This window comes from Antedon mediterranea, chromosome 7 (assembly GCF_964355755.1).
Source record: "Antedon mediterranea chromosome 7, ecAntMedi1.1, whole genome shotgun sequence".
Classification (NCBI taxonomy): domain Eukaryota; kingdom Metazoa; phylum Echinodermata; class Crinoidea; order Comatulida; family Antedonidae; genus Antedon; species Antedon mediterranea.
In genome coordinates this window covers 29,141,460-29,158,792 of record NC_092676.1, presented here as the reverse complement: position 1 = coordinate 29,158,792, position 17,333 = coordinate 29,141,460, and the positions used below count along the sequence as shown (strand labels likewise).

Here is a 17,333-nt window from a genome sequence, read left to right as displayed (position 1 = left end):
TTCGTACCGTGTGATGATATATTTATATTGTTTTTGTCCATTTTACATTGATGGATCGTTTCATTTTACATATGTGATGTTTTAAAGTAGATGTGTATTAACAAAACCTATGTTCTTCTTGTACTAGGTACATCAAATTTGAATGAAATAAAACCGAGCAATTATAATATTCTCTCGTTGTTGTATTGTTCTTGTATATTTCAGCGCGCATCTCGCCTTCCTCACCCTCCCTTCATCTTGATTAGAGGCATTCCATTTACGCATTCCTACAAATAAATTGGCATGTGTACGTCAGCGCGTACTATCGAGATTCCCGCTAAAACTCATAACCTAGACATTCGACCAATCACATAACCGGATTGTATGGAAGTCTGACGATCTTTTTAATTTTGACGAGCGAGGATTACACTGAATGTAAGCCCAGAAAGAAAGATACAAACGTGCGTATAATAACGGTTGTCAGAAGATATATCTATATACATCTTGTAAACTAATATATCAAGAAGTGCGAACATGTATGCAAAGGTAAATTTAGTTAATTAATAATTAAATATGTCTGGGTTAATCTCTAGGCCTCATTCTCAATTCAATTCTCAACGCTCACATTCACGTCACGGTTAGACCTAGGGCCTACTGAGACAGGCTCTTAGTGCGTGATCTTAATTTCTTATATTGGTTTAGCCTAGGCCACTCTCTGCTATCGTTGGTTTGCCAATGTGCCTTAAGTTTTAGTATGGCCTATAAAATATGTAACATAAATCCAATAGATTGATTAAATTAGCTAGGTTATCTCCAGGCCTCGTTGTTTTCAAATTTTGGGTCTAAGTTACCATGATGCTCACTGGTAACACATGGTTACTAACTCCTTGCTTAGACAGGCTCTAGTCTTAGTTTAGGGCGTGATCTTAATATCTTCTTCTATTGATTTTAGCATAGGCCACTCTCTGCTATCGTTGGTTTGCCAATGTGCTCCAAGTTTTAGTATAGCCTATAAAGTGAGAAACATAAATATAGGTTTATTAAATGTGCTAGGTTAAATCTCTAGGCCTTGTTGTTCTCAATTGTTGATGCACACACCGGCTCTAGTCTTAGGGCGTGAGCTTCATTTATTTTATTGATTTAGCTCAGCCTAGGGCACCTTTACCATCGTTAGGATTGCTAAGTTTAAATCGGTCAGTCATCAAGTCTAATATTCAGACGATTAAAAACAAAACAGGCTACAAAATATATATATTTTTATATTGTTTATTTCCAGACGTATACACACAGGTACTTCGACCCTCCTTAGTCATATACAAAAATACACGATCTTTTCTCATACTACAAGCGTACGTGAGATAGTATAACATTCCTTAGAGGCCTGTTTAAATAGCTAATTACCCCAAAATGAGGACCTTTTGATCAATATTATAATATTAAAATGTTCAATGCATGTATATTTGAAATTCTAAAAAATACAATCCATACACAACACAATACCTTAGGTGGGGGGGGGGGGGGGGGTGAACGCATGAGTCAATTGCTGTGTTAGAACAAGGAGGAATTAAATCTAAAGCTCTGTTTACACTATCAAATTTATGTGACAAACAAATGTGATGAAGCCATATATGGACATGATGATGTCATATTACTACCATATTTAAACATTTCACTTTTTTTGTCAACTACCATAGTTTGATAGACAGAGCTTAAGTGGTTACAACTATTCTAATTTAAACATCACCTGCCATAGTTATACCATCGTTGGTTTTAACCAACAGAATTGGAACTAGCAGATTTCGAGTCTGATAATCATTTTTCGATTCTTTTGTGAATCTTACCTAACACTTAATATATAATTTAAGATAAGAAGATAACAAAAATAAACATAATAACATTACTAAACCTTATTGGAACATCAAACTAGTTTGATAATCTAGCTCTGTCTACACAATCAAACTAGTTGTGTGATGTGCCCATATATGGGCATGATGACATATCACTACTATATATGGGAACACTACACTATTTTGTCAAACTACTTGATAGTCTAGACAGAGATTTAGATTCTCTCAGAATGATATCTCATCTATCTTTGAAGGATGGTTGTAATACTGTTCTAGAAAAATAGTGATATACGATTTATGACAGTTCTTCTTCACACCCTTGTTTAATACATTCTGAATTCATTTAAATTTATATTCATCCTTCCATCTCAATAGCATACAATATTAAGCTCTGTCTATACTGTCAAACTAGTTTGACAAAAAAAAGTGTCATGTACCCAAATATGGTAGTGATTTACCAAATATGGTAATGATATGACATCATCATGTCCATACAGTATATGGGCACATCACATAAAGTCTGATAGTGTAAACAGATCTTTAAGCAATCAGCATCGTACTGTACTAAAAAGTTAAAAATATGCAACCTTATTTCTACATGAACCTTTAGTTCAAAGCAATTCATTTTCTCATCTAAGAAAACAATTATTTGGAATTAATCAATTATAGAGTACAACCATAAGTTATTTTTCAAATGAAATCTATTGAATTAAAATTGACAAATTCTATAGGGAATTCTATTAATTCCCATATTCCTTAATATAGCGGCATTCATCTCGTCTAAACTTCTCTCTATTAGGTGATACAGTATCCACATGACCCATACAAAACAAAAGTACACCTTTTATTTAATTAATTCCAACTCATTTCAGTTATATTGTATACAGCTTTTGCCCGACTCGCATAATACATTAAGAAAAAAATCTGTAGCAACAACAAAAAGAGTTTTATTTCTAGAAAAAATATTCCCATAGCAATTCTCTATAAAAAAATTTACTGTTTAAAACAATTCTATTTAGATTATAGATAGATATAAAAAGGAATTCACATTTTTATCTAAATCAAACATTTAACGATACAATACAAGGCATAAAGATTAATATTACATTAAAATATTCACAACCTTATCTTGCAGTGATGATAGCACAATAGATTGAAACGGTCTTATAACTCCTTTTGATTCTCACACTATTTCATTAATACTTTGTGAAATGAATCAGGGAAATAAGAAAACTACAATTTACTCATTTAATTCCGTTTATAAGCAATGCTGACATTAACACTTGGAATGTACCATGTTCAGGTAGGTGGGTAGCTTCCATTCTGTAATGAGGGGTGTCCTGGTATAGACATCTGGTAAGTTTGTGGCATTGATACATTTGCTTGAGCTCCAACCTGTGAGGAAACAATATTGAAAGTTAGTAGTTTAGAATATCTTAATATTAAAGACACCTTCCCTACAATTTGTGACGTTTTTTAAAAATAATACATATATATATTACTTTAAAAACATTAAACCAGGTCATTCCTTGTCTTAAATGTACGTTTTATGGTAAATTATGATAAAAAGTGAGAAACAATGCACTACCTTGGTAGCTCGCGGCGACTGACCTCTCGTGGACGGTCTTTAGGCCTAGCTTAGTTTTGTAGGCCTAGCTGGTAAACATCGGTAAGTAACGTACGAACATCATACGCTAGCTATATACCTAGCCTGACGTTGTATAGTTGCTGCATTAATTGTCTTTCTATTTTTGCCAGACTCCGTTGATACAAATTGGGGAAAACCCGGTATTTTCGGTGAAAAGTTAGGAGTCTTCCATTTGTTTTGGCCTCACGATCGATCGAAAAGTGGGTGAATAACAGAAGAAAAACAGAAATATCAATCCGCGCGCAATGCATTTTGGGATTTATAGCGGGCCGCTGTAATTATTAGTATCGACCTATTTTTCACATTTTTAACCATTTAAAGACGAAAAAAGTTATCGCAATAGGACCATATAGTATTATTTTTAGATTAAATATAGTTTGTGATCTTAAAATAGATCTAAAAAATGTAGGGAAGGTGTCTTTAACTATTAAAAGATAAAAAAAAGAAAGAATGGAAATGGGGAATCTCAAGTAGAAACCACCTGTTACAAAAAAAATATATATATTTTAAAATACTCAAAATATGCAACCATAGAGAGACTATAAATTATCAAAATTAACCACTTGCATTGGTTAAAGGAAATAATAGAGAAAAGCAATCAAATAAAATATAAAACAAGATTATTGTTAAAATCAAGATTACTACAAGTACCACATCAAATTCTGGAACAAAATATAAACAAATAAACGTGTTGGAATTAAAACAAAAAGAAACAAAATGATACATACATGCGGAAAGTTTACCTGGAAAACAGGTTGTGTTTGATAAGATTGTTGCCGGTGGTCCCAATTGTGGTCTGGTGCAGATTGCTGCTGTAGATTCTGCCCTACTGGCACATTGCTTAGAACAGGCTGCTGGTGTATGCTGCTTTGTGGCAAGCTGAGAGTGTGCTGTGGCATGCCTGATCTGTGGCTAGCCCCAGGATTGATTGGTGGAGCCTTCTGCTGCTGCTGTAGGCCTGCCACAGTGGAATGCGTTCCAGGGTGGTGTTGATTAGCATCTGCGTAAGGCTGACTGAGCTGCTGATAAGGCTGCATAGCATCTGAAAACTGTAATAGATTTGATGTTGTGGCTTGTGGGTATTGGTGCGCAGTGTACTGTTGCCTGATCCCAGCTTTCTGAGTGTCAACTCCTTGTACCATTGTGATAGGTTGTTGTAATGTAGCTGTAGAATGCTGCAAGGTCCCAGAGGCATGTGGTAGGTACCTCTGATCACCGTGAACATGTTGGCTTGGCTGGTAGGTTGTCGGCATTCCCTTGAACTGGTTGAAGCTGTTATGAGCCTGTAGTGAATCCATGTGGTTTATAGTTAAGCTGTTAGGAAGCAACACCCTATTCATCATCAGTGAGGTGGTGTTAAAAGTCTTATTACTATTCAAAGGCAATAATGGTGTTGGTGAAGCCGTAGGCCTAGGATTCACAGGTGCAGGCCTAGAATTCTTTTCTTGTAGTGCATCTATATCAATTAAATCCTTCAGGTCAGAGTTGGAGGGTTGAGCTTCCAAATTTGGTGCAGGGTAAACCTCCTGGTAGTCGGATTTGGGAGGCGGGGCTTCCAAATTTGACGAAGGTGGAGTCTCCAAATTTGACGGAGTAAAAACTTCTTGTTGGCTATAGCTGGAAGGTGAAACCTTCAAAATTGGCAGAGTGTAAACTTCTTGGTGGTTAGATTTGGGAGGCTGGGCCTCTAAATTCTGTGGTGCACAAACTTCTTGTTGGTCAGCGTTGGGCAGTGTGTTAGAGATCTGTGCTTCTAAATTCTGCGAAGTATAAACCTCTTGTTTGTGAAGCAGTGTGTTAGAGATCTGTGCTTCTAAATTTGGAGGAGTGTAAACTATTTGTTGGTCAGTAGGGAGAAGTGTATTAGATATCTCTGCTTGTAAAATTGGTGGCTTATACATTTCTGTATGGCCATGAGGGCCTGATGCTATAGGTAATAAGGGTTCTTGATTTGACGAAATGCTTGGTGTGTCAGTTTTATTGTATATTTCTTCAGAATCGGATTGTAAAATATCATTAGTACCTTTTGCTTCAAGTGTTTTTGCGTTACAAACTTTTTGATCACTTCTATCAGACTTGTCATTAGAATTTTCCTCTTGTGTATATTTCACATTATATTGTGAACATGTGGCACTGGGTGATTGTTTTTGATTGTCTAATTGTATTTTTAAATCCGAAGCAATGTTTCTACTAGAAGCATCTCCAGCACTTTGAGGAACACTATTTGGAAGGAACGTAATGACTGACGCACGTTCTTGAATCATTGTTTGCGATTCTTGTTTTCCTGAACTGAATGTTCTTATTTGATCTCCTGAACCATCGACCGGATGCAAAGCTTCGTTTTTGGAATAATTAAGTTGATCTGAGTTGATTGGTAATATTGTTGAGACATCTGAAGATTCATAATTAACTTTAGTGGAACCAGAAATGGAATGATTTTGTAATGTAGAATCAAAGTTTAATGTTGATTTCAATCTTTGCTTAACACCTTTTTTTACACCAAGCTCTGCGACTTTTTCTGGGGAACTTTTTAATCTTTGACCTGGAGATGATTTTTGTCGATGCTTTATATTGTGACTTGGGGACATGTTTCTATCAAAATCCACATTCATCTGTTTAGGACTCTTAGGTCCATTGTATTTAAAAAGACTAGTAGAGAGTAGTTTGTCCTCATTTTTAACTTTTCCACCATCCACAGCAATCATTTTCATTTCCTGTTTCAGGTGATTACCTTTACTAAGAAGAGCGGGCACTGCTTTTGAGACGCTGGTAGGAGTAAAGATGGTTTGTGGTAACGACACAACAGGTACTGTTTCTGCTTCCTTAAGTCGTTCCTTTTTGGATCGTACCTTCGGATGTTTCATAAATGAGCTTAAATTGTTTTTTATTCCATCCTCAGTATCCACTGTTTTCGGTGATTTTTCCTTTTTAGCGATTCTTCCTCTCCTTACAGACTTTACTTTGTTTACTATTTTGTCATCACTTTTTAATTGTTCATTGTTTTGCGTTTTGTCAGTCTTAAATGGGTCTTCTTTCTTTACTAATTCCGTATCTTCTTGAGTAGCATCCAGGCCACTGCTACTTGGAACGGGAATGCCAACTGTACTAGGCTTTTCATTGTCTTTATTTTCACCATCATCGCTCAGGTTTTTAACATCTTTTGCTGGCAACGCCGTCTGACTTGTTGGCCTGACTGCTGGTCCACGTTCTTCAATAATCTTACCGTCAACCACACGCATAACACTCATATGACTGCAAGTTACACCATACATTGGATCTGCATTAAAACTTGCACGATTACTATAAAAATTTCTGAACGCATGAACCCTCCTCATGCCATCTTTCGAATCATCCTTTAAATCGTCTCCTGTATAATTCACACGTGGCACTCGTTGAGGGCGCTTTGAAACTGGACTATTCATTTTCATTTTTTTATTTGTAGGATGATAACAATCATCTTCTGATTGGTTTTCATCTGAGCTATCGTCTTCACGAAATGAACCAAACACATTTTCATCATCAGCTAACGTATCCTTCACAGTGCGACCCGATCTTCTTGGTTTACACTGCTCACTCATAAAAAAATCATCTTCTAAAAAATCCATGTCATCCTCTGGAAAACATTTTAACATCATTCTGGTAAATACAACTTCCAAAGCCTGTGCCATCTCAGTGTATTCTAAAATAAAACACATTAGAATAGTATAAGTCTTTACACTAGAAATATGCTCCTTTATTACTAAGGATTTCCCTCAAGAGAATGTTGGTTTTGTTTCCTTTAGCCTAAAGCTTAGTTCCCACTAAGACGTAATTACAGGGCGTAGACACAATGTAAGCGAGTTTACCAATGACAAGTACCAGTTTGAATAATACTTCCCTAAATTAAAAAAAATTATTTATATATTTATTATTCATTGGTCAACTGGCTGGCTTTTGTTTCTAGGTCCTTGAGTTGCATCGTAGTGGGAACCAAGCTTAAGTATGAACAATGAATATGGCCACTGCAACACAACCTCATATAATCTTGCTACTGTAGATGTGATGTCTGTCCTGGGGTCAAATTTTAAGGATACATTTAGTTGTGTCTGTACAGAAAATCCTGAAATAATTGAGAATTAAATCATCTGTCTGATTGTTCTTCAATCTCTTATTTTAAAATCTTACCACTTTCAGTTCCATTGTATGTCTCACAGTTTTCAAACATCAGATGCACATCATCAACAAACTGAGATATAAAACAAATTAACAAATTTAGGTTATGTAAAATCATTCAATAAAAGAAGAACCACCACTTTCTCTGCTCTGCATTAGAAGGCCTCCATAGGTCCACTTCAAAGAATTTGTCCCAGCCAATTGTAAGATCAAAGGACTGTTACAAGTTTCTATCTTAACAAGGCAAGCTTAGCATCCTGTTGTTAGATTTCCTTGCTATAACTAACCTCTAATTTAGTTTGGTACTTCTTGTTGTCCAAGTTCTGTTCCATAGTGCTGATGTCCATTGGTTTCTTAATGAATTCATAGTATTTTGGTGCAACTTCTTCACTTACAGGTTCAAGAAATGGCCAGGAATTAGTGTCACGTTTCAAAGCATCAAGAACTATGAATAAATAAATGAAGATAAATGACACACATGATTAAGCCAAATAACAGATGAAGATAAGACATACAGAATTAAGCCAACAATGGATTATTCAGACATAATCTGATTTTGTTTCTGATTTTGTCTAAAAGGAAACACCAACTCATTGACAAATAAAAAGCTGGGTATGTAGGTGTTAAAAATTAATCGCTAATTAACCGATAAAAATTAACAGATAATTATCTCATTCAAATCTGATAATTTTAATAATTTTTGACCTTTGACCTGAAGGACAATATGTTGAGATTTGGTACTTGGTTGCTCGGTAATGACTGATCATGCACACTTTATTTTGAATTAATTACTTGATTGGTTAAAAAATTTGTTTTGTTTTGGTTGCGGAAACACGGCCTAAGAGTATATAACTAGAGATAAGGAGAAGGGGTATAGAAGGCCACTCATCAGTAGATAGGATATTTGATTTAAGCACAGTATATTTATGCAGAATTAAAGAGTCTTTCACACTTCTTCCGGCGCCGGCAAATCAAACATCAATGTTTTATTTCCACACGGCTACATGCATATCGATTGGCGCATAGCCCCATGCCAAAACAGGTGTGAAAGATCCTACCCTACATACCTTTATGCATACTTATATACAGAGCATCAAATTCCTCATCTCGATTTTGTTCACATGAACTTTTCAACATTTTTTTTGCTCTCTTTGGTCTTGACGATATAGGAACAGGACTTGGGTTCTTAAGTTCTCGTGGTATTGGTTTCCCTTCGGCTATTAGTTGGGCTCTTTCCTCTCGCAGCTGGACACGTCTAGCTCGATCTAAAAAGATAAGGCAATTCTTTCTCATGAACAAAATATAGGCAAACATTTGGTTTCCTGATGGTTAAAAACACAAATAATGTACAGTGATGACACACAGATTTTAAAAATCTAAAACCACAGATATTCACATAGCTTCTTGTGCTGAAAATATGTAGTATTGAAATTCACTTGTACTAAAGCACCATAGTTCAGTATCTTTAATTTACCTTCTTTTGCAAGTTTAGCCCTTTCCTCTTCTTCTTCCTTCCTTTTTATCGCTTCTTGTTCTTCGAATTCTTGCATTTCTTTACGATATTGTCGATTTCTTTGTCGACGTTCATTAGTGGCGAATTTATCTTCTTCTTCTTCTTCATTTTCTTCTCCAATAATAAACTCTTCATATTCATCCTAAAGTCGTAAGTAAAAATTATACGATGCTATCAGTTGCTTTATGTATTATGTCAACAAAAATGTGTTTTATACAATTTGTTTGTAATAATAATAATATAGATTTGAAAAAGCACTAAAAAAAGAAATAGATTAAGAGGCTTAACAAGCTATAGTTACGGTACATCAAAATAAGAAGCAAGTTCTAGAAAACACGACACCTCAAAATACCAAAACAGGTTACGCCAAAAAGCATCTTTAATTAATAGTAGTGTATCGTTTTTTTTTAATTACCTCAACCACATTTTGCTTTTTTTCTTGTATTCGTCCAGAAGTTCTCCTTGGGGCCATTTCCAGCAGTTTCTTCCGTAAAGCTTTCTCCTGTAAAACACAACATGTTTAAAGATTTAGACACAACAAGCATTTGATGTGCCCATATACCATACCATATTTGAGAATATCACTACCCTATTTAAGAACACCACACTTTTTTTGTCAAACTAGTTTGATAGTGTAGACAGAGCTTTACCAGTTACTATTAAATCTTCTTATTCCCAATGGGCTAGAGTACCATTAATAAACCTAGGTTCATTTAACAATAGAACATCTACACCTAACTGTTATGAATGTGTAGTTTGTAATGTTAATTCAAGACAGTAAAATACCATGAAGGTTTAGTAAAATATATATAAAATATAAAAACTGGCACAGTGGGCTAGTGAGAAAACTAATACCTTTTGATTGTACAGATCAACCATTACTGGTAAGAAATCATTAGCCAGTGCCCGATACAACTCTTTCTCATTTTTACTTTTTGTCTTCTTAAACTTAGTAGCAAGTTCTTCCCAATCTTCCATGGTGTTGCAGACTATATGCCATCGTGGAGGCTCCAAATCATCATCACTATCACTTTCGCTAGACACCGTTGTGCTTGTGGTCGGTGTCTCCTGACCCTGCTCTTCAGTGCAACTGTCGTTTTGACTGTCCTCGGCCGCTGCCTGGTGGTCAGCATTTTTCTTCACCATTTTTATCATTTTTAGTTTATCCTTTTCTTTTGCTCTTTCTTTTGCCTTTTCTCTTCTCCTCTTACGTTTTTCTTTTTCCCTAAAATTGGTTGATATATTTAAACAAAACTGTTTTGATCACTGTGATGATGTGACACTGATAAAACATGATATGATATACTGATAAAAATAATTGTTACTTTGCTATCAAATGCCACTCCTATTTAGATTGAGTTGCAATATGCACTAAATTTAAGGAGAATTTGTTTGTTCATACTGTAAAATAATGTATTTTTTCCACCAAATGGGACAGCAGAAAAACCTTTCTTAATAAATGATGTAACATTTTCTTTCTAACCTCTTTTTTCTTAATTCATCTTTTTCTGATTTTGTAAGTTTCTTTGCTTCTTTGTACAACCGTGTTCCATAAAAGTACCAATACTTTGCCCCTTCACTATCAGATCCAAGTGGTTCGATTCTCATATGCTCAGCAATTGTACCCTGAATTAAAGAAGTACAGTATAATTTTACTATGTCCAGTATGTCAAAATAATTACTCAAAAATGTCTATGTACACCCACCTGTTTTTGTGTTTAATAATAATAATAATCTTGTTCTACAGTATATGATTTTCAAGTTCAACTTTATTCACCCACAGAGGCCCAGATACACATAGCTATTCTTCCCTGGGGCCATGCACATACAAAATACAAATTAACAAAATACATCCATGATATGTAAAAGATGTTTATAGATCTCCACATTGTACCTGTATACAATTTGATAAAAATCTAAGAATTTTGTTCAGTGGCAGAACACAAGAGGCATAGGCCCCTGGTTTAGTACTCCTAAGGGCCCTCTAACACTCAGTGGGTAGTTGCAGTGGGCTGTTTATGATCTGGGGCCCTTGGGTTTGTGCACAAAGCTGTCAGTGTCAAAGCTGTTACGCCACTGATTTTGTTTTTTTTGTTGATTTTGGATTAGTAATTGTTCTTGACGAACCTTTAACAATTCTGACACATCTTCAGCATCAAGTCTATAGTCACACAAGCTGTGTAACACTTCAACTTTGCTAAGTGTTGGCAAAGAGTGATATGTTGTGTCTTCGATGTTTAATGGATTCACTCGTGACTCCTCTATTTCCCAACGATTCTTCATTATGTCACGCAGGTACCTATCGTATGTTGTGACACTGAAAAATAAGATTTTGAATTAATATTACAGTAGCTAATAGTGTGCGACTATACTAAAAAAAGGTTCTGCACAGTATAGGGAGATGATGATGATGAGTGTGTATTTCCAGTTACTCCATCTTTGAGGTACAGTAGTCCTCTCATAAATTTCTCTTTCTCGATTCTTAAGCTCATGAAGCATCAATACAAATATGACATATAGATCATTGCTTGATAAATAGAGAAAAGAGGCTCAATACAAATTTATACTGTAATAAATATTATTGTTTATTTCTTACCCAATGTCTCTTTTGCCATAGCAGCCAAAGAGAATTCTTGCTAGGAGATTCTTGAGAAAATAGCTAGGATCTTCTTCGGTATCCGTAATCAAAGCCTCCTCCAATTCCTACCAATCAAAAAAATACATTCTCAAAAAAGGATCGATCGTGATGTTTTTAGGTGCCTCATCCACAGAGATGAAATTGTCATACGTTTTTAAAATTAAATGTACAACTACACTGTTTGTTATATTCTTTCATGCGGATGGGCCTCATCAACAATGAACCAGCAGCAGCAGGTAGGAGACTGGATACTAATAATAATAGCCTACCTAGGCCTAGTTTAATAACTTTTTTCTAAAAATGTTCTTCTTTTAAATATTTATCTAAATTATAAAATACTCAATAAATAAAGTGCGTATCTCTCATATTCAACAAAATTGTATATGCGTAATATAATAATAAATAAACAATTGTGAGTTTGAGTAGGATGTACGATGTAGAGGCGCTTTTCATGCCATTCTTGTTATTGTCATAGCCTACGCTCGAGTTAATTTTAGGCCTAGGCCGACCTGTAAGCTCGCATACTAATCAATCTAAACACACACTGAACAAATGCAAACGCTCTTCCTCACCTCAATCTCGAAATCTGGCAACCCAAATTTTGTTCTGAATAAAGAGCAAAAATGAGCAATCGAGGGGACTTTCCACCAAGTTTGTATTTCTACCAAGGAGGCTCTACCCTTTTTCGCATCGGTAGCCATGTCAACTAAGCCCGAATCAACTGCTGATCAAAAAAAATCATGGATCAAAATTAAGTGTTTCTTGGCAAAATTATCTAAACATCCATTTTCCTCGTTCCTCTTTCTCTCGCGTCGTCGCCGCCACCGGTTATTTCACACACGCGCATGACACGAACTGCAAAATCTGAATAGCGCCACCAATCGGTAAAAATATAATACCAGGGAAATCACTAAATAAAATTTCACACTCAACAATTATTATAAACAATGATTTCGGGAATTTCTGACTAAAACAACTGCTGGTATGATAAGGAAGGCGCAAGGTTCACGGCTATTTCATAAACGAAAAAGGTATTACGTAGTGCAGTTTTGCAATTAGTATTCTTGTGCAAGGTACAGTAAGCAAGAAACAAAACCACTGACTGTTTTGAGCTCAGCCTACAATACAAACAAGTATAGACACTGCTCTTTGGCTTCTGGGACTCTTTATAGGTTTTAAGCACAAACTTATTGCATAATGTTGTCCATTGTTAATGCTGCATTCTTCTTGGTCGTTTTACAATTTTCTACCAATACTTTATCATTTGCAATGAATGTGAGGCAGTACGAGGCAATGAGATCGCAGTATCTGAAGACGGAATCAGACAAAATGTTAGGTTGGGATGTTACTCTGAACGAAAAGGAAAAAGCTGTCAACGCGACTCTTATGCATTTCAAGAAAATGGAGTTTGATTCTGCAGAAAAATTAAATAATTTTCCACCGTCAAGAAATTTTTTGATTGCAAAAGAGGACATTGAAGCAAGTAAAGTGTTTCAAGTTATTCAGAAAATGCCAAAAGGTACTTAGATCATTTTACTTATTATTTTGTTATTAGTCAGCAAAATCAGTGAATCCCACTCAGGAGGATTAATTGGTACAACAAATAATAAAGTGATATGAAAGAAATTTACAATACTAAATGAAATGTATTGATAATATAAGTCATGTGAAAAATAGCTATTAGGTAAAAACAATTTACATTTATTAATTATTAACTTTTAAAAATATTTTAGTAGATAGATAAAATGTGTAAATATAGTTTAATTTTTTTTTTTTTCAGGATCTGCTTTGCATATTCATGAGATGTCATTATCAAATGTCACTTGGGTCATAAAAAATCTGACATACCTTCCAAATCTGTATTTTTGTAAAGACTCAAAGTCAGATGGCCCTGATATTTTACATTTCAAATTCTCCAAAAATATTCCATCACCGCACCTACTTTGTCAAGACAACTGGAAACTTGTTTCAGAAACTCGCAAGAGAAATGTAAGAGTATTTGATGAAATGTAAGATTTTGATTTATATTATAAATTGAAAATTTATTTTATTGGTTGTTGACGTGTGTAATTAGGACTGTCAATACACTATCATGTATAAATAAGTTCCCTATTATAACCATACAATATGTACTTTTATTACCAAAGATGTCTTTTTACAGTGTATACTCATTTATCAACAACATTAACATTTATAATAGATAATGATGACATAACAAAATATACAAATGCAATTAAAGAAAAAAGATGCAACATTCTTATCATGGACCCTATTAAGTCTCAAGAACAAAAGAATAATGGTATCAAATAAACAAACTATAATTATTTTCTTAATTATTCTCTGTTATCTTAACAGGCTAATGCAGAGTTTTTCAATGGTAGTAGACGATCCACATACAGCGTACCCCAATGGTAATGCCTCTTGGGCTAAGTTTGGTCCTTCCTTGGAACCTGTTGGAGATCTGGTATTCTCCTCTGCAGGTTTTAAGAGTTACTTTGATCAGGCTATGAGTGAATTTGAAGAGGACAATGTTCAGTACATGGAGATCAGAACACTACTCCTACCAGTAAATAAACATTATGCTTAATTTTGTTATCAGAACTCTACTCCTATCTACCGGTAAATAAGCATATGCTTAATTTTGTTATCAGAACTCTACTCCTACCATTGATTAATATTCTTTAAATGTTTCAGATTCAATTTGAGGATGAGAGTAAAGGTAATCCGATGGATACAATGAAAATGTTTCAAGACGTCATTCAAGAATACAAAGACACTCATCCTAACTTCTATGATGCCAACATTATCTATACATCATTAAGGTAAATATATTAGATCTACATTCATTATACAAAGGACAATTATAATGCGCAAATTATACAGTTATGAACATCTATCATTTCATTTCACTTTACTAATAACGTGTATAAACTGGAGGAGCCTAAATGGTACAACTGGATGATAATGGTATGTAGTGGTGTAAGACGTAGAGTGCGAAGCAGGCCCCTCCCCACTCACCACTCACTCCCTTCAAACACTGGATCCACTATTGGTCACAATACACTTTGATGATAGTGGCAGAAGATTATTATTATTATTATTATAAAATAAATATATAAAATGATATATATAAATCCAAAGGCAAATAACTGAAAAAATGACAATGCTGTGGGTATCAGTGGCTGGATCTCAATGAGGATACAAAAAAAAAGCGAAAAGCTAAATCAAAACGATAAAGTAAAACAGCCAGAAAAGTTAGCAGAGCTTGCAGGCAACACTAGCCCTTCTTCAGTGCAAGTGATATATATATATATAAACATTAGTATTGATATCAAGAATTTCATTTTTTTCAATTACATTATGAAGATGGAGGATGCATATTTTAAGATCTGTGCTATGCAGAGCACATATCTTTAAAATAATATGCTATGCTAATTTCAAATAATCATTTTTTTATTATAGATTTGTATCTGAACAAGCAGTACAAGATGCTGTGACCTTAGCAATTGATTTAATAAAGAAATTTCCAGACACCATGATAGGTTTTGATTTAGTTGGTGAAGAAGACGTAGGCTACTCTCTCAATCACTTTATTAACCAGCTATTGGAACCAGCCAATCAAAATGTTAAATTGCCTTTCTTCTTTCATGCTGGAGAAACAGGTACAGTATGTTTAACTTTTATTGGATGTCTAGTATCCAGTGGCCGTATTCACCAAACACACACACACATTTTAATGAATACAATTTAAGGGAAATACTTAAATATTTATTGAGTTAAGTGAAATATTTAAGGGAAATATCTCACTTAAGTGTGATTGGTGACTACGGACACAGGTGTTCAAGGAACAACATTGAAACTTTATAAAAAAAAGAATATTGTGTTGTCTAGTGGTGCATTGTGAAAACGAAAGGACTTTAGTTGGTGTCATATCACTACCATATTTGGGTATATCACTACCAAATCACATCAAACTTTTAGTGATTTCTAACTGAATTTCTTTACACTTTATTCACAGATTGGCAAGGCAGAAGCATTGATGAAAACCTTATTGATGCTTTACTATTGAACTCAAGTCGTATTGGACATGCATACGCTATCTTAAAACATCCTAAAGTACTTGAAGAGGTCAAAAAGCGTGGTATAGCTTTAGAACTGAACCCAATATCCAACCAGGTGAGAAAAAAATACCTGGCATGACCCTTTATGGAAGAAATTAAGCCCACCTCTACTTTTATGCTTTTTTTAACACATTCATAGAAAAAAGAAGTAGGTGAATATTTTAACTTTATGTAGATATTTAATTTATTTATTGTTTTCTTTTAGGTACTTAAGTTGGTCGATGACCTACGTAATCATCCTGGTACCTACCTACTAGCCAATGACTACCCAGTTGTCATCAGCTCAGATGACCCTGTGGTCTGGGGTGCTAAAGGACTTTCATATGATTTCTATGAGGCGTTCATGGCATTTGGAGGAGAGAAGGCGGATTTAAGGACTTTGAAGAAACTTGCACTCAACTCTATAAAGTAAAGAATCCGTTTTGTTTAAGTTGCAGTTTTGATTTTATTAAGTATACGATGAATTTATATTAACTTAACTAAAGAAAAATTACTGACAATATATATTTGTTTACTCGTGTAGGCTCTGTGTTATTTTAGCCAATTATCAGTACCGTATCTATAATCTGTCCAGTATCATAGGCAAGTTCTGTAATACAGTATTACAATGTATCACATGTGACATCTGTATCATTGGTCAGTAGTATTACAGAATTTGCCTACAGTATGACACTGGACAAATAGCCATATGTGAAGATACAGTACAGAGAATTAGGTGGTTATTTTAATCTTTGGTTTATTTAAATAAATAATAAATTAATAATAATTACTTCAATTTTCTTTCAGGTATTCAGCTCTCTCGGACACGAAAAAATTGGAATTGAAAGAACTTTGGCAGAAAAAATGGGATGTGTTCTTAGATGAATTTTTAGAAATATACAAACATAGTTGCCATGGTGACAATGACACTGTTAGCCAGGATAACATGGACGGGTTGTTTTGTTCAAAGCAGGATAAGCCATGATTCACACTTTATGTAGTGAATGTTATTGTCAAAAATTATATTTTCATTAAACAATTTTAGCTCAAAAAATTATTCAAAGATTTTAAAATTAAAACACCATGTATTCAGATGCTTTCAATTATGATGAAGAGACAGTTGATTTTTAGTCCAGTGGCTGTATTCAACAACAAAACTTGAAAAAAAATCTCCAAAACATTGTTAGAGAGGAGACTTAGTTTAGAAAAATGGACCATAGGAAAATTATGTACAAAATATCAAATGTATTACTGTATCTAGGAATACATTTTGGTACACTTAGCTTTTTTTATGTGAATTTTTATGTAACGATCTTATTAAAAACAGGTTTTACAAATGCTTGTTTTATCAAATAAACAAAGATAAGTCTTTCAGTACTATGTAAAATCATTTTATTTTCTGAATTATATTCAATAAAACATGTACACACACTTTTAATAACTTGATGTTTATTTA

At 34.4% G+C, this 17,333-nt stretch overlaps 2 protein-coding genes and 1 long non-coding RNA gene across 5 annotated transcripts; 2 read left to right on the top strand and 1 right to left on the bottom strand.

Moving 5' to 3' along the window:
• The first annotated feature begins 377 nt into the window (after window positions 1–377).
• LOC140055347 (uncharacterized) lies at window positions 378–8,132 on the top strand. The gene is made up of 3 exons (XR_011846662.1): window positions 378–525; window positions 6,198–6,280; window positions 8,024–8,132. It is a non-coding gene; the product is annotated as an uncharacterized lncRNA (long non-coding RNA).
• Window positions 1,239–12,590, bottom strand: LOC140055344 (uncharacterized). Of its 2 annotated transcripts, none has more exons than XM_072100663.1 (12): window positions 12,350–12,590; window positions 11,736–11,842; window positions 11,267–11,456; window positions 10,623–10,765; window positions 9,995–10,364; window positions 9,555–9,641; window positions 9,101–9,281; window positions 8,694–8,891; window positions 7,914–8,071; window positions 7,639–7,699; window positions 4,203–7,153; window positions 1,239–3,221 (listed from the first exon to the last, which is right to left on the bottom strand). In XM_072100663.1, exons 1-12 carry the CDS (start codon window positions 12,476–12,478, stop codon window positions 3,126–3,128), a joined length of 4,671 nt encoding a protein of 1,556 aa, XP_071956764.1. In that variant the 5' UTR covers window positions 12,479–12,590; the 3' UTR covers window positions 1,239–3,125. The 2 variants fall into 2 exon arrangements, with proteins under 2 accessions (XP_071956764.1, XP_071956765.1); XM_072100664.1 differs by having other exon boundaries at window positions 4,218–7,153.
• LOC140055345 (adenosine deaminase 2-like) lies at window positions 8,159–17,228 on the top strand. Of its 2 annotated transcripts, XM_072100666.1 has the most exons (9): window positions 8,159–8,238; window positions 13,062–13,296; window positions 13,558–13,786; window positions 14,133–14,343; window positions 14,472–14,599; window positions 15,240–15,439; window positions 15,796–15,953; window positions 16,104–16,306; window positions 16,685–17,227. In XM_072100666.1, exons 2-9 carry the CDS (start codon window positions 13,071–13,073, stop codon window positions 16,860–16,862), a joined length of 1,533 nt encoding a protein of 510 aa, XP_071956767.1. In that variant the 5' UTR covers window positions 8,159–8,238; window positions 13,062–13,070; the 3' UTR covers window positions 16,863–17,227. The 2 variants fall into 2 exon arrangements, with proteins under 2 accessions (XP_071956767.1, XP_071956766.1); XM_072100665.1 differs by lacking the exon at window positions 8,159–8,238 and having other exon boundaries at window positions 12,756–13,296; window positions 16,685–17,228.
• Window positions 17,229–17,333: the final 105 nt, after the last annotated feature.